The following is a 26587-nucleotide window of genomic DNA, read 5'->3' as shown; positions in this document are numbered from 1 at the left end:
TTTTGCAAATGTATGCATTATATAGAGCACTGAATTAATGTATTTTTTTCTGACTCCTCCCTTCCTAATTTATCGCATTTGTCTTTGAGCAGCTACAGTAAACAGTGGGATCTTTTTCAGCACAACATTGGGGAAGGGTTAGGTTTTTGCATATACAAATGATTTATCATGGATAGGATTATGACGTGATTTGTCATTTCTGCACTGGAAATGTTAACAATCAGACACACTAACCCTTTATGTGGTTATAAATGGGAGTCAGTAACTAACAAACTGAATAGTTCTTGCAAAGTTTTCTCAGAATTTAGAAAGAGGTAATCATTGTCATGTACCAAACAGACACAGTTTCACAAATGCATTTTTGGTAACTTTAGCTTTTAATGTATTTTGGAGGTGACATTATCGCAATGGACATAAACATTGGTTTGAGTGTACTGCTCCTAAAATCAATCACTTACACTTGACATCACAAGTTTAAACTTTAATAATAAAAAGTATAAAGTGTAACAAATTTCACATCGCAATATAGATATCAGATTATAGTTTTATAGTTGTGTTGACCATCCTTTCAAACCAAACGATATACCATCTCCTAAAACTGATTAAATAAAATATTTATTGTAGAAGATATTCCTTTTGTCAGTAGATAAACACAACAATGGGAAACAAGCATATTTGTGTGAAATACTAACTGCTTGGTAATCAGTGTTAACAAATGCAGTGGCTTTTTTATGCCACACAACATTATATTCTAAGTTGTGGAGTAGAATTAGAAAAAGCACAATATTTTTCTACTCTAAAAAAATACTTTTGAGGCTAAAAACACTTGTCAAAACAGTCCACATTCAATAATTTCCAAATAACTATTGTAAAATATATTTACTAATGTAAAATATGTATTTAAATGCAATTATTGCATCAGAATACTTCATTTATAACCGGCATATTTGTTCTGAGCCAACATGTTATATTTATTTTTGATACAGTCCTTTTTTGACGTACATGTTGCCATTAAGGGAGTAAACAATTGTGCTGCATGGCTGTATCAACAATGATGTGTTAAACCTTTTTCTCCAGCAAGGAGTTTAAACGTAAACTCAACACAGTAATATAAAACGTGTTTATTATACATACACCAAGTTGTAGATATAAAGAGTTCAAAAAGGCAAATAGAAATAATGTGTGTACAACCACATCTTCTCTAGATTTCGTCTTCATTAACTGGAAAGTTTAGTCAGCAGTTTTATAGCTCTGAATGTGAAGCAATTTTACAAAACCCTGGAGGAAGAATGGAAAAAAACTGTCAGTATTGTTTCTAAACAGAATAGCAAAATAAGAAACAAATCAAACAAAAGTTAACAGAGGATAGGATTATATTAAAAGCACAAGAAAGTGACACCAATTTAGAACTTCAGATAATTCTGTTATAACATGTCTACTACTATACTTTCTTGAAAAAAATAAGTGTACGGAAATATGAAATAGGATTTTAATTTCTGCCTTTACTCTTTAAGACATATATATATTGTGCTATAACCAGATAACTAGAAAACCCCAATGCAAAAATTTGGACATGTAATGACAGCGAGGATATAAAACAACACACATTTTATTGATTTAAGACGTTTTCAAGATTTTTTGAAACACCATTGAACCCTGTAAGATCAGGTAATATCAACTTCATTAACACATACTGTGCAACTTACTTTTTTTTTTTAATCAATGCATTTATTGGAAATTGAGACAACTCACTCTGCATCAACGAAGAAGTAACTGCCAAGTGTTTTTTATAAAGGTAAATATTTTGTTTTTGACAAATTGTGCAAAAACTATGTGTAATACAAAGACCACAATTTGCGAGTACGTGCCTTAAATACATTTTTTTTAGAGGATAGTCCCCTGTTCCATTCTTTGGGTCTAGATACTCCTGTATCATTACTGAAGGAGTGAATGTACACTCTTGCCAAATCTCATGTTTGTACTTTCCAAGTAGAAGATAAACATGATTTGCTCAACATAATTTATATTTTAAAGTGCACTAATCACTTTAAAACTAGAGGAAGATTCTGTTGACTAAACCTAGTTCAATTGTCCTGGTGAAATGTGATAAAACTGAGAAGCAATCTTGACTAAACACTGTGTATTATGTACCATGTCAGATTGGAAAAACTGATGTGTCATAGCATGTGTGGTGAGGTTTTGTGTATATTAAAATATGAAAACAACTGTGGCTTTTTAAACATTCAATGATTTTTCCAGATTTCTCACTGTAAGATCTGCAGATGTCCTCAACACCCAATCACAACAAAATATGTAATGAAAGCCCCTATAGTATTTTATATTGCATAACATTGGTGTGCAATGAAAAGCAGAAAATAATATTAGATAACTCACTTTATTGATTTGGTTTATTTTCTCCTTTTTAAAAGACATTCTGCATCCGTGAATGTGTTTCCTTCTTTTTCTCAACAATCATCATGATTCATTAAAAAGTCTATCAGTATCAAAAAACTAAACACCATTGATTTTTTTTTTTAGATGAGTGTACTCTTGGATTCTAATCACTAATGGCAACAATTTATAAATGAAAACAAGTCACAACCCATTTCAAAATGCAGAGAACCCAAGATCTCGAAATTGTTAGTGTCTACGAGGGCACAAAATGACCATTTTCAGTACAATGGCCACAGTGGTCCTAGCCTTCCCTCTTGTCATCAAAGTGAAGAGCTTAAAACAACTTTTTAATGTGTGCTATTTTGTAACATGATTTAAACGTGGTATGCGTGTACAGTATTCTCTTATCTGCACGGCTAATTAGCACAAGTTATTCGGTCCAATATAATTAGAGAAAGCATGATTATCTTCTGTATTCTATATTTTCCTATTGAATTAGAGTTTGAATATCTCTAGGAGTACAAAACACAAACTGTAAATACAAATAAAAATGCAATTAAAGTGCACAGCCGAAAAAATGCTTAAAACTAGCTGAGAGTGGTAGGAAAACAGACCTTGCCAACAGAGTTGAGGCTGGTCATATTTTGTAGTTTAACAGCCATCATAGTAGTTGTACTGAATTACAAATTGGTAGGCACATTTACCTGACATTAGCTAGTGTAATTTGCTACAAATACTGGTAAGCATCTTCAACTCAGCTTTCAAAACTTTACTGTAACGCTCCTCCTCATCTTTCTAGTAAGTGTTAAGAATCTTACACACTGCCATATTTGCCTGATGGACGGGAACATATTCGGAATATAAAGGTCACACACAGATGATAAAAGCATACATCCATCTTATGGACTATGACCTTGTGATTTCAAACAATCTTTTAGTAGCCAGTGCAAATACTGTACTTCCATTCATTACTTTTAATGTTCAACTAAGATAACCATGTTATATGCAAAAACACAGTCCTTAATCACAGTGTGTATTGTCCTTTCAATTAATCCAAACACGGAACTAATTTCTAGGAATGTCTCCAATTCATTTTCCACAGAACTACTGTACACACATAGTAATTGATTAGAGAAACTGAAAAAGCTACAGCAAAGCAAGAAGTTGATTTAACTAATTAGGCAATTGAACAATCGTTTTAGGAGTATTCCAGAAATCATAAATCCGAAAAACACACCCAATGTAAATATTTCAAGTGTGCTTTTTTAAATAGTGCAGTAAGAACAATTGGTAAGTAAGCATGACCTTTTACAATAAGGTTGTTTATGTTGTGTTTCAGACCACAATTCTGTGGTTTCTAAGTGCTAGAAATAACAATGTCACAATTGCTCAATTTATTGTACTCAATTTCTCGACCTTGGAAGGGTGGAATACTAAAACTTCCTTGTTGGGATTTGAAATGTGACATTCATTTCTACCTATATGCCAGGGCAAGGTTAAACTCGCTGAGTCATCCTATAGGCATCTTGAAAATATTTCTCTTAATTCTACCTGAATACAAGCTGTATGATAAAACAGGCCGTATGCCAAATGGTAAAAATACAACAATTGTATGATTTTGAAAACAAAGCCAGAAAAGCCAAAAACTCGTCAAAATACAAAAGATCTATGAAGCATTTGAAATGTAAAAGCACATTTTCAAAAAGGCTGTATTTTAAATATTGCCATATAAGGGGAGATAGGTGCATGTGCAAAGAAGTCATTAATTTAAAGTGTCACAATGTTTATCCAGATTACGTTGTAACTACATTCAGAATCTCACGCTTACATCAACTTTATTTGCAATCCACACCATAGACTCTGAATTTAGTAATCATGCAGTACTGCTGTTCATTAAATATTAATGTGAAACATCAGGAAGTTTACCTATTTATTTTAATATGATAACATGCTTTAATTTAAATAAAATTGTTATCAAACTTAATATTTGATGTAGAGTGCAAAATATGTAATTGAACGTGAACAGTTTAAAATAGTGCTTCATCCCAAATCTACTTGCGTTAAGAATACAGCAGTAACCCAGGCTGTCTATAAGGCCAGTGTAGGATGGCAAGCCAAATTCCTATCCGATCATGAATGTAACAAGAAACAAGATAGGTTTTGCTTCTGTTCTGTCTTCTAATGAACATGTTAATGCTTTTTTGACGATTAATTAAAACTATCAGATGTATTTAAGTATGCATATGAAACCAAAAACCATTTTCAAGAGGAACAGAATTTCCTAAAGGCACCTCCTACAATCAAAATCTGAAAACATTACACAAGATGAAGCGAGAGCCAAGCAGTAAGAGATTAATGTTTTAAATAAAAATAAAAAAAATCATAGTGGATCAGTTGCACGACTGTAGTAAGTTGCAATGTCTGGAATGAAGTATAACAGTTGTGAAAAAAAAATATGCTTAGCTGCGTCACAGTGACACCATTCCTATCGAATAAGACATCACAGTAAAACATCACACCAAAGCACGACTTCAGAAACAAAAATCAGAAGGGATTGTAAGTTAAAAAAGATACAGTACCTGATTTCTCAATGCATAGCTTGTCAACCAGAGAGTTTGCCTCTTGGGTTATAAGTGAAAATATTTCCTCTTCATACTCTTCAGCTACGGTTTCACACTAAGAAGATAAAAGTAAAATATATGTATGTATTTGAAGAGTTTATTGCATTGAGAAAAGCGCAACCATATGTGGCGCAACCATATGTGGCAGATAGGTGTTTGTCAAGATTTAAGAACATTGGTAACAACTTTTTGAGAAAGAGGTGGTTTCACTGATATGGTAAGAGTACTCCACAATGTGACTCTTTTCTGTACATGCATAGGCAATCTTCTCTTCTAACGAAGGCTAGCAGTTTCTCAATACACTATTTTAGATAAAAAATATTCATATATTAGTGATAGGTGTTTAGACTATTTATATAAGCTTCCTCCTACACTGGCAGATAGGTGGAAGTGACAGGTAAAGGGAGAGAGAAGTGATGTGTTTGAAACACACAATTTGGCAAAGTGAAGTAGCGGGACTCAGTCCTATTTTCACAGCCCATAAAATGACCATCAGGCCATATCTGTAAATCTTTGCAATACAAATGGAAAAATGTTTCTGCATCAACTTGGAAACAATTCTTGAATAGATTGATAATTGTACATTCGTAATCCCTATACCATAAATTTAAAAAAACTCAAATTCCTCTGAATTTCTAAGAGACTTCAGTTAAAAACTAATTCTATACTTAACACATATTTCGGCGAAATATACAGCCATATGATCTACTTTTATAGACAGTTGCTCTTTTTATTAAGGTAACATGATGCCACAAAATACTTTTAATGATAACACCACAACCTCCATGGTATTCTAATACAGTGCACAAATGTGGTCATCTCAAAATAAAATCAGGGCCTCTTATAAGAAATAGCTAGCTGATAGTTACCAGGTATTGGATCAATTATAAAACCTGCATTAGAGACAACTGCCATATTTCAGACACACTGCTTACCACTTCAATACTTATGTCCCCTTGACAATATGACGCTTGGGTCATCTGTTAAACATATATATATAAAATATATTCCTAAAAAATGGGCGTAAAGCCGGTGCACAAAATTTTATTTCAAAGGCCGTTTTGTGGTTTTAGTTATTATTTTGTATTTCTTGATACCACAAAGGCAATAAACAAATGGAGATGTGGAGGCACGTGGGAAACTACGTTCGAGGATAACCCTCAAAACACAAGCATGTATTGTGTAAATTAAAAGAATTGTATTTTGTGTGATGCCTTAAGCTATGGCAGTATAGAAAAACATCTATCTAGTACACAAAATGTCACACTTCGGGTATATTTGATCCAGCCACAATGTCGAGGAACACCAAAAATACATGATTTAAGATTTTAATGTATTTACCTCAATTTGCAAGACCTCTGTTTATATTTCCTAAAGTTGCAAAGCTTTCCCTAAAAAGGTTTGATATTCTCTCTTAGCAGCCACCCAAATAGCTGCATCCAAAGGAGTGCGATTTAGATATAAATAAAAAAACACTAGTCAGCAACGATTATCTTTCTTACAATATGTTCAATTAAAGTGCCATAGTTGACTACTTACCTAACTCTTATGTGTTACTCATGGACAAGTAATCCTGATGATGTCATAACTTTCTAAGTGTTGTATCACAATTTTTATTAATGGTGAACAAATGTTTACAACTCATGCTACAACCAGCTGCTCAGATCAGTGGAAGTTGTTGAAACAAAAGTATATGAATCATTTGTATTTAAATATTTGATAACTCTGGCGGGCGGTTAACCCAATTAAAATAAAGCATCTGTCGATAAATTAAAAATACTGTAAAAATAACATGTGGCGTTGCTCTTACCGCATATTTCAATGCGCTGGAAGCATCGAAATCGAACTGAAAGTTGTTAAAGTCTACGGAGCCCATGTTCTCATCGTCTCTTGGCGCAAACCTCTTGTAAGACTTCTCTTTGGTGTCAGGGTCGACATGAAGGTTGTAGTCATTCATTTTATCACAGATATTCTCCAAAACATCGGATATGTAGGCCTCCGACTTTATTAAAGGAATCTATTTTAAACATTAAGAAATTACAAATTAATTTGACAAGCACATTTTATGCTAAAAAGCCATCATTACATTTCTAAATTATTATGAAACTTATCTATAAAGCTCAGAAAATACGACTGTATGCATATGTACTATGGTGTTTTACAAAGTTAAATTCAACGCAAATGTAACTAACTTTACGGCACATGAAATGCATCGTAAAAAAACGAATACAAATGAAAACACGAACACGGATAGCAAAAAAATGTATACAGATAGAACACTGCACTGCGATTTCTCCAACATAACGTAAACGTCGTGGGGTTAAATTCGGTTGGTCCTTAAATTGAAGAGAATCTCTAGAAACGCTGGGCTCTCATCGCGTCTTCTAATTGCTGCTCATCGCCGTGCATGCAGCTGTTTAATTCTTCCCCAGGGTTTGGGAAGAAAATGATCGCTTACGAAACGCAACTTCTCCCAGGTTCTACTATTTCAGCCATATTCCTTAACAGCTGGTCCGTGTCTTTTTTGCGAATCTATTTTCATCTGAAATAAGCTGGAATGCCGCAGAAAGATTTACACACTACCTCCGCTCTCAGTGAGAGCCTCAGCAGGCAGTGTTCTAGGGGTCAAAGAGCACTCACTGCCCTTGGTAACAGGGACAAAAAAAATACGCTCTCCCGTCTAGACAGGTCAAGGTGCAAAATGCTCCTATCCCTATTGCTTCATCCGGATGAGGGCGTGGACTGGAGCCAAGTGCACAGTAAACAACAGAGATGCAACCCTGGGCCTTTAAGAAGATTTTCTCTCCACCCTCTGCTGATCAAAGTAGGAAGTTTTCATGACAACCGCCGTCAAAGCAGCTGAATCTGAAATGAACTCGGCTCTGCAATGTTGCTATATCCAGTCGCCGTTGTCTCCTTTCAGACACAGTATGAACCCTTCCGGTCTCAATGATTACATTGTAGGAGCACATTCACATTATGCGCCTCATTTGCACAATGGGCTTCTTTGCTTCACCGCCATCTGGACTCAAATCACACAAACAGAAGCTGAAGAATTCAAATTAAATGTTTTTTTTCTCCAATCCAACTAGAACCAGACCTAGTTTTCTAACAGAATTCGGAATGCGGGTATGTAAAAATATAAAGAAAGGAGGACAAATGCGCACTCAGTTGTGCCACTCAGATTAAAAATAAAATATCTTGTTTTATGTTTGCAAGAAATAAACAGCAGATAGATCTGGTCCCAAGAACAATATGACTTGGCAGAAACTCCAGGATAACACATGGCCTCTCACTGTAAGACAACGGGATGAATGTGCTACTTCATGTAAGAACACATATGTTCAAAATGCGCTGTTTACATGTTTGGTAGAGCGCCAACTTGAGGTAATTTTTTTGCCCTTTGCGCCAGACACTCATTTACCTAAACTGTTATTTGAAAGTGAAATTAAATGAGACTCACTGTACAACAAAGAGATAAATAAACAGACCTAAAATATAATGCCCTTGTTTATCCAAAAGACCCAATGTGGTCTATTTATCCTCAACAACTACTAGCTGATGTGAACTCCAGTTTATGAAGCAGACAAGGATGCGCTGAGTACGTGAAGAGCACTTGTCTAAAACCCCAGCAAGCATTTCATGTAACATAATATGTGAGATAAAGGACCTCCGGTATACATTATAAGGATATTTCCAAGGTACATAGAGGTTCCGTGACCATATAGAGAGGAACTAGGTCGAAGGCAGCGTTCCATTATAATGTCATGGAACTCCGAGATAACTAGTCAGGAGTGTATTTTATTCCTAATAACACATGGTCACACACTCATCCTTCCTACAAGCGCTTAAATCCTTGGTGTCTTGCTCCTTCACATGAAAGATAGTATGGTATGGTTGCATGAAGAATGAAAGTGAAATATGAAGTGCAAAGTTAAACACACCAAAAAATCAGTTAGTTGTTTGATGCAAAAAGATATTGGAATGCGATTAATGTAAACCAAATTTAAGAAGAGGGCTGTAGCTCAGTACGAGTAGCAACATGCAGAAATATTCCTCCTTTCCTGTAATCAACTTCCTGCAAAAAAAATAACATTGACAGAAGATCTCCTTTCTGCTAATCACTATTCATTTCAGACAAAAGATCATAAGAGTGAAAAGCCTGCTGCTGTTTTCGTTGTTTAAACTGCAGCTGCAGTGATGCTATGTGACCTGGCTTTTACCTTGACTGCTGAGAAGAATGACCCGAGTTAGTTATGGACCTTGATGTATGGGTCCTCGTGACTGGACGCAGCCGAGAACAGAAATTTCTTAACATGCCAGCAATTAAAATACATTTTAAATTAAATACAAGTCTTCCTTTACGTTAGTTGATAGTTAAAGTTTCAAACAATTCTACAGTAATCTGAAAGAATGGATCAACAAGGTGTGTATTATTTTGAGTGACAGCCTTGAAGTTAATACGACCAACTATAGTTATAAACACAAAGACACAACTACTCGCTTGATGAACATATAATATGTTGCTCTTGGCAAATGGGTAGAAGGCAACCCTACTGTCATCTGTGCAGTCCCTGCACACAAAACAGCCCTTTATAGTTTTACCTCGAAATGAAGGCAAAAACAAGTATGCAAATTGTCAGCGGTTCCAACATTTTAAACTTAATACTTACTACGTATGAAAAACTGTGAATAACAGTTTATTGGATATGCCATGTTTAACGTGTCTAGAGGAGAAGATGAGAAACTGAGCACGCAGGAAGTGTAAAGAAGAACGGATATGTGGGATATCTGAATATTTGGCTTTGAAGGGAACAGAAACTTCATACCTGCTTGCAGAATGGGAATAAAAGGTTGAGCATACACAGCTGGGATGTGAGGTGAACCAGGCATATTTGGCGGATGGGGTGTGTTAAACATACTTGGAGGGAGAGGACAGACTAGACGTAGGTATCAGTGAGAAATGGAAATATAGAACACAAGGATGGACTGGCCTATAGGACAATCAGGCAGAGCCCAATAGGCTGGTCTGAGAGGTTCAGTGTGGGGGACAGCTTTTTGGCTGTTTGTGGGCCTGTTTTATGGTCTGCTGGGCTGATTTTTATTGTCGATTTCCCTGAAATGAAAAACAAACATTGCCTGCAGCAAGCTCAAATCCATGCAATCTTCCATACTTCGCAAAATCCTTCTACAGCGTGTAGTTGCCAAGTTCAAAACTGACCCAATTTGCTAACATGGGCCGCATGTTTAGCTTACTATTTCTCAAATGGGGAGCACTGTTATTTTGGTGCCCAGGCCTATTGTCTGTTCTAGTCCAACCTTTATAGAACATGTGAGTAAGGCCTATTTGCAAAGCTCTGCATGGAAGACATCAAACTTTCCATATGCCCTATGCAGTCAATAGCAACCACAAGTGTAGGTGAGTAGAAGACTGCGCAATGAAGGAGACATGATGAGACGATTAGAGCTGCACCATCAGATATTATACACTACAGTTTAGGAAGCCACAATATGTAAGAAAAGTTGACTTTGGAGTTGTTGAGAGAAGTATTATAAAGATGCCCATGATGGAAGTAGCTTTAAAAAAGGGTAGAGGTTTGCCACAAAGGAACATATTTTTTTTTTGAGGCGCAGGGGAGAGTAGGGCTTCTGAAATGAAATGGGGATTATATTCAGACAAGATGGCCAGAAGCGCAGACGGTAGCCTGCAAACTGTGAAGGGGTGGTTATGGAGGGATGTGCCTCATACTAGACTACTAAAATGAGTACCTGTACAGCCGGAAGAGATGGATTATGAAAACTTAAACAAGGTGCAGGTACCAAAGTTCTCATTGAGAAGTGGTAAAAAGCAGCACTGAAGCATGAGGAGATGCTATCTCTGCAGTCCAGCTTGCTTAGTGCTAGAGCATTAATCACGATAAGGGTGAAGAGTCAGAAGGGTACATTTTGTGTAATTTGAAAAGGTGGTAGTGGACACAGATTGTAAGGAATGTGATAATGTAGCTTCATTTTGATGTTGAAATAAACTCCAACTTTACAAGCTAGTAAGGATGTGAGAAGGGAATTGTGTGATAGGGAGGGAATGAGTTTCCAAACAATTTTCAGAAAAACATTAGGCACTGGTGTTAAGCATTCATAAGCACAGACATATCTATGACTGGGCAGCTTAGATAGTCAGTCACACAATCTTTCAGTGAGAAAAAGTAAAAGATGAGAGTGCCATTAGCAGAGTGATATCAAGAGCAAGCACACTACAACACGAGATCATCAACAGAGTGAACAATAAGGTGCATGTGATAAAGCACTCAGAGAAGGATACTGACAACAAGACGGCAGAGAGGGAGAGAGAAGCAACTCTTGACAAGTTCGGATAGGAGTGGGTAAGAGACAGACATCAACAGTGGCATTTCTGACAGTATTGGGGACAGCAGAGGCAATCAAGGAGAATGAAGATATATATGGTGGTTAGATGTTATGAAGTTGAAGACGTAAATGAGCGCTGTGTCACTGGAGTGCACTTTAGGGGCGGTTTGAATGCAAGAGCTTAAACAGTGTTCACCCATCAGGAGCACTGTCATTTTATTAGGTATGAATCTGTAAGTGTTTGAAACAGAGAATGCAGTTACCAGAGGGTAGGTGTACACAATAAATTGGTAGATGGAAATTGTCAGATAAAAGAGTACTGAGATAAAGAGATATCACCTGCGTAGGTCACATATAAAGACGTAAAGCATAATGCTCTTGGTGATTCAAAACACCCAATGTGTTATATTTACGCCCAACAACTACTAGCTGATGTAAACTCCAATTTATGAAGCAGAAAAGGATGTGCTAAGTAAGTGCAGAGCAGTATACCAGGCACTTGCCTAAAAACTCCATGAAGCATTTCACGTAACATAATATGTGGAATAAAGGACCACCAGTAGACCTTAGAAGGATACTGCAAGTTACAGAGGAGTTCCGTGACCATATAGAGGAACGATGCAGAAGACAGAGTTCCATTAAATGGTCATGGAACTCCGAGATGACTAGGCAGGAGTGCATTTTATTCCTAATAACACATGGAACACTCTTCCCACAAACCACTTAAATCCTTTGTGTCTTGCCGCTTCGCATGAAAGAGATTGTATGGTATGGTATAGTATAGTATGGTTGCGTAAAGAATGAAAGTGAAATTTGTACTGCAAAGTTAAACACACCAAAAACATCAGTTGCTGACTAGTCCAGATAAGAGTAGGTAGGGACAGACATCAAGAGCGCCATTTCTGACAGTATTGAGGACTGCAAAGGCAATCAAGGAGAATGAAGATAGATAGGTATGGTGGTCAGAGGTTATGAAGTTGAAGACATAAATGAGCGCTGTTTCACTGGAGTGCTTTTAGTGGAGGTTTGAATGCAAGAGCTTACACAGGTTGTTGACCCATTGGGTGCACTGTCATTTCTTCAGATATCTGTCTGCAAGTGTTTGAAACTGGGAATGTAGTCAATAGAGGGTGGGTGTACACAATACGTTGGTAGACGTGTAGGTCACATTGAAAGCACCGAGTCATACAAAATAGTCAAGTATGTGACTTGAGCCCTGTGGGTTAATGTATGCAAAAGAAAGGGCATCAGTATTGCCGCATCCTATGCAAGTCTTACGAAATGTGAGGGTCATAACGTACTACAGCCAATATAGACAAGAATATTTACATTTATTTTAAGAAAACAGTATAGTGTTCCCATGTAATGTATAGGGTTTCAGAGATTCCTGACTTAAGAACAATGCAATACTTATAACTAGCGTCCAATAATGCCAAATGCAGGAATATATAAAACGGCCAAACACCCTTTCAGGTGTGGGCCGACCCTTCCATTTCCCCCCCGAGAAAAAGAGAAAAAAGACACAAGTGTTTAATTCGGTCACAGAGAACATTCTTAGCTCAAATGTGTAATCCGTATAACCAGTTATCTTTACTTGTTAGTCAAAACGGGATACAAGTGAACAGCTTTCACGTTCACAAGTCCTTAGTAATATGTGCAAAAGTGCAGGGAAACAAACCAAGATAATATTTCTTTGTCTGTAAATACACATTCTGTCTCCTGCTTCAAACATAAAAAGTATGCTTTTTCACCTGTGCTCCTCCACAGATAAGGGCTGGAAGCCTTCATATGCTTTGCTTCTTCATGGAAACCGCTTGTTCACAAGCTATTTTCCACACAAAAAAAATTGCTGCTGTGCTAAGAACAGTAAACAATTGCGAGAGGCTACTGACAACTACGAAGCGGGTCAAAAGACAGAGATGGTTTCATACTTTTATGTATGGAAACTTAAAGACTAGCTTCCAAAGACTATTTAAGCAGCTTAGGAGCACTTAATCCCCAAAAAGAAGCAAGCTATTCTGAGCGTTAAAAAGTTTATTTACATTTTAAAAACAATTAGTTGGTGACCACATTTGGACCTTAAGAATACGCTGCAACTCTCGCTTCCCTCTGTTTTTAAAGCGTGGGGATAGAGAATGGTACTTGTCAACAGATTAAGTCCCATTGTAATTAAACCGGAGACATGACCCTCAAACCAAAAAGCCCTTTCTCAGAGATACTAAACTAATTAAAATATGAATGAAAGGTCGACCATCATTGTAGTATGAGAAAGCCATTTTTTCTTGAGCTAAAACTTCCTTATTGTCTATTTTTAGCAAAATCTGGCACCCACTAACTCATTCACGGGCGACATTGTCCAATAAGGTGAACATCAATATATGCCCAAGTCAAAACTGTTTCACCCAAAACGTTCCTATCGATGTATGTTTTGTATTATTAAAAAAGTACACTCTTCAACATTGACCAAATCACATACGTTCAAAACACATTAAAATAAAATCAACTGATTGCACAAAAGGTATTTGGACAATGATATATTCAGCAATGTAAAATTAAAGCATAAACGGCACAAATTAATAGTGCAAAATGTCATCACTGCATAATGCAAGTGTTCATGAAAATGTCTATTCATCTCTCCAGCAGAGCTTTTCCGATGCGACATGTAAAATACTGTAAAAATGTATGTACTTTCATATTTTATATAAAAGGCAATCTATAGCACAATACTAAGTCAACATACAACAGAATAATACTGTGAGAATTCAGCATGTCATTAGAAACTAACACAGTTCAAAATGTGCTTGCCTAAACAATATGTAGTTTTTCACACAAGAGTTTAGAAGTTTAGTGAAATAAAACACATGAAATGGTGTTACACTAAAGTAAAACGGTGAATGCAATTTTACCAGTGTCTGTTAGTCCACAATATGTTTAAATCAGTTCAGAAATTATTTAAAATCCAATATTTAGTCGTGAGAATGCAAACCGTTTTTTTTTTGCTCTAGGCTAAAGCAGAGGCACCATGAATGCAAAGTTATGCCAAAGGGTGATGAGATCTATAATTAGCTATTATGTTAATTGAATCCACGGTGAATTTGTTGTATGAGATTTCTTCATATAATATGCAAATGCTTCTAAGGTCTCACTTTATTTGATTATATAATTAAAAACCTTGCAGAGTGAATTTCAATCAGCCACAATTAAGGTGTGCAGAATTCCACGTTATCAATCGAGTCGCACACAAAGAATAGTTGGTCTTTGTTGAGTCAATAAAAGGGATTCAATGAGGTGTCTCAAGCTGGAACAAAGGAACACACAAACAAATATGTAACACAAGATCTTGTCTGTTGTGCGTAAAGGCCATGTAATGTACATGGATACTCGCAGAAATGTGTATGATGTAAGTAAAAATGGGTCAATGAAAAAAGGAAACCTTACTTCGATACAGAATGGACGGATGAAAAAACACGCATGCACGCACACACTTAAAAAAAATGTTTTCATTTCCTACAAGGATATTCTTTCAGTTTGTAAGAAAATACGTTTTCAGACGTACATTGTCTGCCTACTACTAATTGTACGAGCAAATGCTTCTTTTTTTTTTTTTAAGGATATAACATGGCGGATTAACACATACTTTTGTTTTCATAGTTTAATCAGATCACCCATGAATACCACACTGTAACTCAAACCTGGAAATCTCCTCAATTAGGGCTTTACATGAAGTAAAACAATCTAATAATATTACTCCACAGCTGTTTTCAAATTCAACTGAAGACCCTTTTGTATTATGCTCGCAAGAGATATGCAAACACAAGCACAAAACAAAAAAAGTTGACAAATCTGAAAAAGTCTTATCTGATGAACGAAGCTAGTTGAAGTCAAAATGCTATAAAGTTGTCGTTTTTCATTTTAAACCTTGAGGCTACCAATCGGATGGGAACTTTAGAGGGTTAATCCTCATTAAGTTCTGTGATGCATGGTCATAAGTTTAATAAAAATAAAAATTAATGGAATGTATGATTTCACTTACTTTTAGTGCCATTATGAGAATCACTTAGCACTTAAAACACATATGTTTAAAACAAAACTCTTGCTATTTCAATTTTAAACAACATTTTATTGTTTTCAATAAAAAATATAAGGCACTAGTTACCAGGAGACCTTATAAAAAATGAATAATGCACTGCATCAGTACATAGTAAATAGGTTAAAAAAAATTACAAGCAAGCAAATACATATAATAAATAGGATAAAAATGACAGGTAAGCAAGTACAAATAATGAATAGTTTAAAAATGACAGGCAAGCAAGTACATATAATAAAGAGGTTAAAAAGGACAGCCAGACAAATACAGTCTGAGCGCAAAACATTCAAATATATCATTAGACCACTATAGCTTCTAACTAGCAAACAACAACTTCCCCACCTACGGTTACCCCTTGCCAAGCTGTCATATGTAATTATTATTATTATTTGAAGGTTTTATATAGCGCAAACAAGACCCTTGCGGGTATCAGAGCGCTTTACATGTCAGATGTAGGGAACGAATAGACATAGCAAACACAGTTATAGGTGATTCAGATATATGATACTCAAATAGGTATAAAACTAGCGATTAAAATATGGAGCACAATAAAACAGACTAGTAATTAGAATACAGTAATAAGTCAGTAAATTCACGTGAGTTGAGCCATGAGAATCGCTTTCACTTCTTTATTGAAGGAGGCAGTGGAAGGATTTAGTCTTGTTTCTGTGGGCAAAGCATTCCAGATCCTGGGAGCCATTCCAGAGAAGGATCGTTTGTAGGTTTTTTTCTTGGCAATTCGTTGTGGTTTCAGTAGAAGAGTCTTGGCACTCCTGGAGGCTCTATTAACAGCAGAGAGCATCAGTTTCTGAGCTAGGTAGTTCAAAGAATTGTGGTGTAGGGCCTTGTGCGTCATACATGCGATTTTCAGATGAATTCTAGCTTCAAACGGTAGCCAGTTGAGGGCTCTAAGGTCTGGAGAGATGTGAGAGGTTCTCTTTGAGCCAGTGATGAGTCTCGCAGCTGAGTTGATAGCGGCTCTTAGCTGGGCTGTCGACGCCCTTGGGAGGCTGCATAAGGTTACAGCCCCATATTCCACTCTTGGGATTACTAGGGCTTGAAGTCGTAAGCTGGCAGGAAGGGTTTCAGTTTTCTCAGGGTCTTCATGTGAAAGTTAGCTCCTTTTGTGAAAGCGCTGACATGCTTCTGCATCTTTAGGTTACTGTCCAGAGTCACACCTAGCGATTTCGCTGATTCGACAATGAGAGGTTGTCCGTTGAGAGCTGTTAGGTGCTCATCCAGTCCAGGATAGTGGATGCTTTGTTAGGGGGAGCGATTAAGAGGAATTCCGTTTTGAGGGAGTTTAGTTTCAGATGGTTTTCGACCAGCCATGTTTGGGTTTTTCGTAGTGGTATGTTGAGAGAATTTATGTCTTCAAGTGAGTGGATCTTGATGTAGATTTGGGTGTCATCTGCATACATATGGAAGTGAATCTTGGAGAGACTGAGAAGTTCGGTGAGTGGTTCCATGAAGAGGTTGAAAAGAGTGGGTGAGAGGAAGGAGCCTTGCGGAACTCCTAACGTGACTGGCATGGGGTTGGACAAGGATTGATTGACCTTGAACCTTTGAGATCTATTTTGGAAGAAAGAGGCAAACCAGTTAAATACAGCTCCAGATAATCCCATTCTGTGTTTCAGGAGTTCTAGCAAGTTGCCGTGTTTGAAGGTGTCAACTGCTGATGACAGGTCAAGTAAGATTAGTAAACAGGCTTCGTTTTGGTCCAGGATTTTTAGAGCGTCGTCAATTATGTGTGTCATGGCTGATTCAGTACTGTGACCTGCTCGGAAGCCTGATTGAAATTGGTTAAGCAGGTTGAATTGTTCGATGTGGCTGTTCAGCTGCATGTGAACACATTTTTCCAAGAGCTTGGCTAGCATAGGATTGTTGGATATCGGACGATAGTTATTTAATTACGATGGGTCAGCTGTTGGTTTCTTTAGGATAGGGGATACCTGACCTGTTTTCAGGATGTCTGGTATAGATCCTTGAAGGAGGGAGGTATTTATAATCTTGGTCCAGAGAGGTTGTAACAGAGGAATGAAGCCTTTTAAGTAGTTAGCAGGAAGCGGGTCTGTGAAGTGGTTGGAGGGTTTCAGAGTGGTTAGCGTCTTTAGTATAGTATCTTCACTGTAAGTGTTGAAGTAGGACCAAGTTGCGTTTTTTTTTAGGTTGAATTTTGTGGAGTGGTTAGCTTGGGCACCTGCCGGGGGCAGTGATGAGTTCTTTTGCATGTCCAAGAGGGATAAGAGGTCCTTGAGTAGGTCTGTTTTTATGGATTCTGTTTTTGAAGTGAAGAAGGAGGTGAATTCCTCACAACTGGGTAGAGTGTCCGGGATACCCTTGGGGTGAATGGGTGCGCTCTTGGTTTGGGCGTTGATTAGATCAAATAGTTTTTTGGGACAGTTCTTGGTTTGGTCTAGTTAAATCCTGAAGAAGTCAGTTTTAGATTTTCTGATCTTTCTAAGGTAGGAGTTTCTGGTGGTTTTTAGTAGCTTGAGGTGGTCAGCTGAGGGTGCGGATCTCCAACGTCGTTCAATTACTCTAAGTGAGCGTCTGTCTTCATTTAGCCTACCATCATACCAGGGTTTTGAGTCTTTTGTGGTAGTTCTTTTCAATTGAAGAGGGGCTATTTTGTGTAGTAGGTTGATCATGGAGTGAAAGTAATGATTGGTCAGCCCTTGAACATCGGCTAGGTCTTCCGGGGAACATAGTACGTTTGAATTAGAGGATGCTAGAAGGTCGGAGCCGACGTTTTTCAGGTTTCTCTTCCAGATCTTTGTTCTCTGGGGTTGTGTTGGAAGTCGTTTAACAGATTCCATGACTTGGAATGTAATGACGTTATGGTTAGACCAATCACAGGGGAGGATCGAGTCGAGCTGCGGGGAGTCCACTTTGGAAATTACTAGGTCGAGGGTTGCGCCTTTGTCGTGTGTAGGGCTGTTATATATTTGGTTAAGATTAAGGTCTCAGAGGAAAGCTTTGAGGCTGTTTACCCCTGGGTCGTTCTGGTCATCCCAGTGAAGGTTGAAGTCCCCCAGGAATATTTGCTTATTTTGTTGGCCGTTGTTTGTGGCTAGAATATCCATGAGGTGTTTTATGAATGTGGGGTTATCTCCAGGAGGGTGGTAGAATGTGTGTAAGGTACATATTTGTTTGTTACTACTAGCGATGTTTAAGCAGAGGTATTCACAGGAGGATAAAGCGGGGGCAGTGGAGTTGGTCACTGTTAGATTGCTCTGATGTATGCAGGTTATCCCACCACCTGGTCTATCAGTTCTGTCTAGTCTGGTGATGTCATAGTTAGGGGGTAGCAGAATGTCCATGATGGGAGTAGATGCTTCATTTAGCCATGTTTCCGTCAGGTTTAGAATGTCTGGTTCGTTAGTGAGTAGCAGGTCAGCTATATCAGCTGCATGTCTAGATGCAGACCTGCAGTTTAGGAGCTTACATTTTAGCCGCGTCTTGTTGGATACTATGGTGGGTTTGACTGTGAGGGGGATTCTCATGAGGCTATTTTCAACTATGCCTCTGGAGTTGTGTCTAGTGGCTCTGTGTGTGTTGATCGGGATAGACTGGATTAGGGAATCTGTATGTAAGTTAACTGGGTGCACAGTTATGTGGGAGGTGAGGTAGCTCATAAGAGCGAAGTAGGGCCTCTAATTCTTTAGCTGATAAAGGGTTTTTCATCCTGATTGGGCGGGATAAGGCATTGGGGTAAGGCACTGTGCTCCATAGTGGGGACACATGATCTTGGGAGCTTACGAGTAGATGTTGGTTGCGACTAGAGTTTTTGATGTGTGGGAATGATCTGTATTCCTGTTTAGTGCGTGTGAGCATGGGTTGCTGTATAATCAGGTCGTGTAGGGTTTGGATGTCAGCTTTGACTTGCTGAAGGGCTGATAATATCACATCTAGTCTGGGGTCTGGCGTGAGAATGGCCGTTTTAGATGGATGGACTGTGGGTGCAGGAGGAGTTGTTGCGCCTTTTGTGCAGTTTAAGGGGGAGTCGTGGTCGGGATCGTTGAGTTGAGCTCTTTCTGTGTGTATATCAATGGAGAGGGGGAGTGAAGAAGCTGGATGGGAAGGGGTCTGAAAGTCGGCTATATCAGGTACTGTAGTGGTGTAGGTGAGGAAAGAGGGGGCAGTCTAAAAATAGAGTAGGCATTGCCTGATATTTAATAAAAAAAGCAATTAATCCTTTACTATCTGTGGCTTAAAAAATCCATGAAAGGTTGAAGATGCCCGTTAAGTGAAGGCACCCCATTCGATTATTCAGTGTCTGCGATAAAGTTACTAGGGCGCTAGAAGCTAGCTGGCCCTTTGGTGGACTCTCTGGTTCATATAAAGACATTTAAAAAATTGGCAAGCGTACGTCATTGGTTACATACGCTTTCACCAAACATTGAAAGTTTTTGCTTTGAGGGAAGAAAAAAAATACTGCAGCAGTGAGAGTTTGTTGTTGGAAAATAAAAACTAATGGCACTGACACCAGGGAGTGCTGTCCCCGAGTACCAGGATATTACTTGTGATGTAGTAAAGAATACATTTTCCACCCACTTTAAATAGGATGGACAGTCAGACTAGTTACCTCCGATGGCCTGTACTCCCTCGGGCTGTCGAGGAAGGTTTACGCAGATGGGGGAAATTTTAGTCTGCTGGCCTACACCTGGCAGTCCATCCAACTCTAAATAAGGCAGGCGGATCAAAAGTATGGCAGACAGGGCACACAGCTCTAGTTGCAACAGCAAATATATATATATCTGTGTGGGGTGTAATGGAAGTTAATGGATGGACTGCTTCGTGCCCATTGATGAAAAGAGGCCACCCTGTTGAATTTGCGACTCCTGTGCTCGGAAGCTGTTGTCTTAAATGTTGATTCTGGAGCCTAATCCACTCGCCGCTGCTAACCTACTAAGGAATACTACCAAGTGAAAATGCAGCAGTTTGAGGAAGGGATCCAGGAAGGGGGTGATTGTCTCTCTCTCATCGTGCCGGAATTTGAACTTTATTCAAAGGCGACCTGGAAAACCCCTTTGTTTGAACTTTATTCAAAGGCGAACTGGAAAACCCCTTTGAGCACTAAGCAAACAAATAATCAATCATTTGACGGTATGGCTCAATAAACCCACTAATATTGGATGCTTGCACTAAACATGACTATGGACGGATGTATAAACACCAGTGCAATGCATTATGGGTACTGTATTTTTCAATAGACTGTCACGTGTTTTTTCAAGTTTTTAAAGCGCGCACAAATGCACTGAGCACTTTCTGATCTCCACCTGTGATCAAAGCAGAGTGACGCCGAAACGCATAAGGGAAAGGAGATTACAAAAGCGCTGCTCTGCCTAAGAATTAAAAGGTTACAACTCTGGTAATGGGCCTCTGTGTGGTGTGTAATGGAAGTTAATGGATGGGCTTCTCTGTGCCCATTGATGAAGTGGCCACCCTGTAGGATTTGGGACTCCTGTGCTCGGAGGCTGTTGATATATATATATATATATATAAGAACTTTGGCCTAGTTTCACCAATCTTTACAAAACTATCCAAAAACAAAGTTCATTCACCGCATTCATCGTTCCCTGAAAACATTTGGGGTGATCCGTCAAGTGGGGATGTGAAACAAAAGGGTGGGTCCCAAAATGCAAAATCCCCATGCATGTGCCATAGACTTCTTTAAGATGAGCTACAGCAAAAACTGCTGAACGGAATAGCACCAAATTCAGCAGGAAGGAAGATCTTGGTCCACAGATTGTGCTTTTTGTGATTAGGTGTAAATCCGTTCAGTAGTTTCTGGAAATATTAAGGCTAAAAAAATAATTTTCTATTTTGGCAGTTGGGCTCATGAGAGTCTCCATGGCTCTGGCAGGAGTGCCACTTTAAAAATTGAGCGTTCGCACAGGCTCAGAGAGTTTTATATTCCTTGGGCCATCTCGCTCCCACAGGAGTGAGACTCCAGCGAGAGCAAGCGCTGTATTTGGCTACCAGCAACATGAGAAACATGTTACTGATAGCCATTATAGGACTTGGGGACTTAGTCTAATGTCCTGAAGTTGCGTAAAAAAACAAAGAAATATGTATGGGGGCAGGGTAGGAATACGCTGACCCCTAGACAACCAAATAAACCAAGGAACAAATTGCAGCCAATCCCGCAAGACTCTCACAGGATCAGAAAAAAATTGGCAGTTGGGTTTCCCTTGCTTGCTGTGCCACTGGATTCAAGCTAGACTGGCTGATGAGGAGTGGTACCCTGAAACCGGTCCCAGGATGCTTTTTCCGGTCCAGGGAGGACCTGGCCTGGCAGCTCAGGCTGTAATGTTCCCATGAGGAGCAGGATCAAGACTTATTTGCATATGGCTGGGTCCAAACTGGGGTGGCATAGTGAGCAAAAGAAAGATGGGATTCAACCCAGATCTCTTGACTGGTGGGTGAGTGGTTGAAATGTTTCTGCACTCTGTCCATCATCTCGTTGTGTTTGCGCATTCCCCAAACAAGCTTGACCGTCCCGGGCCAAAATCAGCTATGTCATGAGATGTCCATCCCGGGACATAGCGGTTTCCCTGCCCGCAGCAGCGCAGGCAGGGAAACCTGTGTTCCCTTTCACTTGGTGGGAGCATTTTGTGATCTCTCACCATGCAGGTGTAAAAACCAAGTCTGCTCTCAGCTGGTGGGAGCTTCAAAAATGGTCCTGCCCGCTGGGAGCGGACTTTAGATCTGTTCACTGCAGGCAGGGAAACAGATCTAAATATTACTCCTGCCAACAGGGAGCAGCATGATTAGCTATTCCCTGCGGGTGGGAGCAATGTCGACTCCCGGTGGGTTCAGGGTGGTGGCTGGGTTCTTGGGGAGCCCCCCGGACCGCAACCAGGATATGGTGGGTACCCTGGGTGGGCACCCACCTTGTGTTGAGCCGGGCCACGGGGTTGTGGTCCCCGGGTCCGATAACGGCCCAGGAAGGGGGGTCGGATGCCCTCCCCATTTCATATAGTGCCGGACTCTAGGGGAAGGGGTTCCCGGAGCTGAAATCTGTCCGGGGACGGGGGCATGTGCTCCCCCTCTCCCTTTACTATCGTGCCAGACCCAGGCGGATGTGCTCCCTGGTGATGAAATCTGCCCGGGGAAGGGGGCAGTACAACCCGCTCTCCATAAAAATTGCATAGGGTCCCAGATGATGGGGTTCTCGGGGCCAAATTCTGTCCTGGGAGGGGCACCATGTGGCCCTCTCCCCAAAAAGCACGCCTGACCTGGGAGGATTGGATTCCCAGGGCCAAAATAGGCCCACAGGATGGCTGCACCAACCCCTCCATTAACTAGAGAAAAAAAAACGGCCTGAGGGATGGAGTCCCCATGGCCAAGCCCTCTGACCAGCCCCACCGCACAAGGCCAAAGTCTGTGTGCGGTGGGGGACTGCATTTACGTAATCATTACTTAACGTTAAAAAAATCTCTAGAAATTCCCTGAAAAAACTAAAAAGGCTAATGTTACCTTATCCTTAGGTGAATTTGTCAGTGTCAACTGACGTTTAGAGCTAAAAAAAAAAACCCACAAATTTATCAGTTATAGAACTTGCGCCCCCACCATGCACTGCTTATGAACAGTGCCAGGATACCCGTGGGGTGATAGTGTGCTTTATAAGTTCAAATAACATTAACATTAACCTCACTTATGACATCACTCATGACATGTTCTATGAAATCACTGAGGACATCACTTATGACATCAAGCTTCATTTTCCCACATATTGCTGTATAAATTGCTATGGCTTTACATGTAGCATAGTTCACATTAACAATCAACCACAGATATATAGGAAACCCTTATTGAGTATGGTGTTCAAGCTGTATACAACTGTTTAGAGAAAGACAAAATAGTGAATGTCAATTCCAAATCAAATACCCTACTACAGACTGCTTTTATCACTATCAAACCACTGACACACACTGAACCTACATTAAGAAATGAAGTTGATATCAGTAGAGAACTGAGTACTGTAAACAAACAATGTTTAATCTATGGAAGGAGTTCATTCTGTACCACACTGTTTGCAAACAGTGAAACTCCCATGGAAAATGCATCACAGTGTATTCAAAAGAATCTAATAAGAACAGTGTACATTCTATGCAACAGTTATCAATAAAGTCACTAGTTGCTAAAAACATAACCAAGATCTGAAGGAGCTAAAGATCATACTAGCAGCAACCTTCAAGTTGTGGAGGAAACATTAGAAATAACTATTTGTCTGAAGCAAAAGAAGCATGCGTGCATAGGTTAGTACCTGGTGCACACACTCTTCCATGTTAAGTATAAATTATCATGCTGACACAATTCTCTCTAATAACCGAAGGCCGTTTGCAAAAGTAGTATCTACTACGTGGAATCTTTCTCCTGTTGGAAACTTTTTCTGTTAACCAAAAAGTTGTGTGGAGCATAATGAAAACAAGTCAACTGTCACTTGCACACAGAGTTAATCTTGATTGCAAGCATTTATAACGTGCTCATACCTCTATACAGCTATGATGCATTAGGAGTACACATGTTTTGTTAACACTAAAACACATTAGCCACACCCAAACTGTACAAAATTAGTTTAAGAAGTACTATGGTAGTTACCCGCTAATATGTAAACTATAAAACAAACACACTCATTGGATAGTTTCATCAGTGATGTCATCAATTATGCCATTAATTATATCATAGAACACGTCATGAGTGATGCCGTATGTGAGGTCATAAGCAGTGCATGGCAGGGGCGCAAGTTATAGCTAGTGCTGCCTCACTGAGGATTTTGGCAAATGGGGCTTCACCTCAGTTTCGCAGGGTGCACGCTGATGTAGAATTGTAGCCCTTCTGCCTAAATCCACTTCCCTGGGATGCTCGGTGGTGGATGTCTGTTTGATGCAGCACTCTCCAGTTAGGATACTTTCTGGCCCCTCTTCTTAGTACAGCAAGCTGGCTCCAGCCTCACAGGCTCTCTGAACAGCACTTCTAGTAGGATGCAGGGCTTTAGGTTTGTTCCCAGTCTGGCACAGAAGTTGGCTGTCAACGATATCAGCCCTGCTGTGCAGGGCCTGGAAACCAATCAGTGAGAAACTATCGGAACACTATTTTGGGTACTCGACTCTACTGAATTTTTCCTTCTTTGGCGGACAAAGGTGTGTATCTCAAAGCTTAGCTTTGTGCTATATAAGGTCTGATTTCAGGGAAGTGATTCTCTGTCACACATGTTGCTCAGCCACATCTCTTTTGATCTACAGACTTGTCATGAGTAAAGGTGGATCTGGCTGTCTACTTCCAGAGGCTGTAAAACTGTGACACACAGGGAAAGGGGCCTCTCTAGCGCAATACTACACTAAACTGTCTTTAGCACACTTTGGGGGAAGAGTGAAGCAGTAAAGTGGCAGGTGCTGTCCCTGCACTTCAAAAGAGTCTTCAGTCCCTCAACCTTCTTTCATATGAGCCTTACTCACTTTAAAAGGCTTAGGAATGTCCATGGATTGCTGAAAATAAATCTCACCCATGTCTTGCATGCTCATCTTCAACCTCTAGCTTGCCAGCGTACACACAGAGGAGTTCTAATTTTTTTTTTAACAATTTTTTATTTTGTGCATAACGCTGTTATATTTTACATCTAAAATTTGTAGTTTGCATACAAAATAAAATGATATACTTAAGTAGCCGAATACATTATACTGTATGCCATTAGAAGCAAAACTCCATTGAAAGTAAGAAAAAAAAAAAGATACAGTCTTGTGTCCTACAAGTTTTCGTATATCGTTCTTTCATGCACATTTTTATAACTTTTTACCCTCCACCCTTCCCTCCCTCCACCCCCCCAGGGTTGGCCGTCCATTCACCTTTCAAGCCATCTGGTCAGCGGTTCCCATATCTTTAAACCTTTTGCTCGAGATTGGATCCCTCTTTTTTCATATATAGCTTTTTCAAAGTTGTAGTTCGACACTAGTCGAGTTAGCCATTGATGAAATCCAGGGGGAGTTGGATCTAGCCTGGCTGAGGTTAGAGTGAGTCTATATACGGCCATGCCTATGAAAATCAGTTGTTCTCCTAGTTTACCTTGAACCTCCCGATCTACCCCTAGACAGATCAAGGCAGAAGAAAGACTTACATCCCTACCTAATATTTCTTTGAAGAATTTAGTGATGTCGAATTTTAAAACATTAAGTGTGACGCAGGAAGCTAGCATATGATCCAGATCCGCCTGAGACGTAGAACAGCGTGGGCATAAAGTTCCCTTTCCATTTCCCCATTTAGCAATCTTTTTCGGCGTATAGTAAAGTGAGAAGCAAGTTTTATAGTACTGCGCCTGAAGCCGTGCTGGTATAAGTATTTTCTGTGCTAATTCGGTTGAATGTAAAAATAGATCTTCTGTGATACCAATTTCCTCTTTCCATTTAGAAGCCCGCTGTCCCAAGTCATCAATCATTAGGGAATTGAGGGAATTGTATATAATTCCTATAGATGAATGGTTCTTTCTCAGCTTGTCTATGATAGGATTATTGACGAAACCTGATGGGCCACCACATTTCCTACCTAAGAAGTCGCGGAGTTGCAGATATTTGAAAAAATCCCTCCAGTCTAGTGCATATTGTTCTTTGAGTGTCTCAAAAGAAACTAAACCAGTGAGGGAATAAAAATCACCAAGTTTGGACAAGCCATTGTCTAACCATTTCTTGATTACTGAATCTTTAAAAATTTCGGGTAAATTGGGGTTTTTATCGATCGGAGTGTAATAATTCAAGCGTCCAAGTCCTATCAGTTTCCTAACTGCTTTCATGATTTTATATCCCGCGGCCAGTGTCTTAAACCGTACTTTTTTGTAATGAGAATCATTTAAAAATCTCCAACCCCAGCCCCAGGCATCTTTGCCCATTATAAGTTCAATAGGTGTGGGAATACTTTCTGGAAGGTCATCGATTGGTTTATCGGATAAAAGGGTGTAATTATACAAGAGAGTAGTTACCCAATAATACAGTCTAATATTTGGCAGAGCCAAACCTCCCCTGTCCTTTGGTAAGGAGAGGAACTTATATGCTCTCCTAGATTTTGCGTAGGACCAGATAAACCCAGAATACAGATCCTCAATCTTTTTTAAGCAATTGTTGCT

General features: G+C 39.2%; 1 protein-coding gene across 5 annotated transcripts in view; it reads right to left on the bottom strand.

Moving 5' to 3' along the window:
* Positions 1 to 358: 358 nt before the first annotated feature.
* The window catches only part of CNPY1 (canopy FGF signaling regulator 1), a 368137-nt gene continuing 341908 nt past the window's right edge, over positions 359 to 26587 (bottom strand). For all 5 annotated transcript variants that reach the window (XM_085631980.1, XM_085631981.1, XM_085631978.1 and 2 more), the window contains 3 exons: positions 6826 to 7032; positions 4974 to 5070; positions 359 to 1278 (listed from right to left, as the gene is read on the bottom strand). In XM_085631980.1, the coding sequence (XP_085488106.1) occupies positions 1244 to 1278; positions 4974 to 5070; positions 6826 to 7032 (339 nt within the window). In that variant the 3' untranslated portion in view covers positions 359 to 1243. The remainder of the gene's footprint in view (positions 1279 to 4973; positions 5071 to 6825; positions 7033 to 26587) is intronic.

This window comes from Triturus cristatus, chromosome 10 (assembly GCF_964204655.1).
Source record: "Triturus cristatus chromosome 10, aTriCri1.1, whole genome shotgun sequence".
Taxonomy (NCBI): domain Eukaryota; kingdom Metazoa; phylum Chordata; class Amphibia; order Caudata; family Salamandridae; genus Triturus; species Triturus cristatus.
The sequence above is the reverse complement of the archived record's forward strand: the minus strand, read 5'-3'. Positions and strand labels throughout refer to the sequence as shown.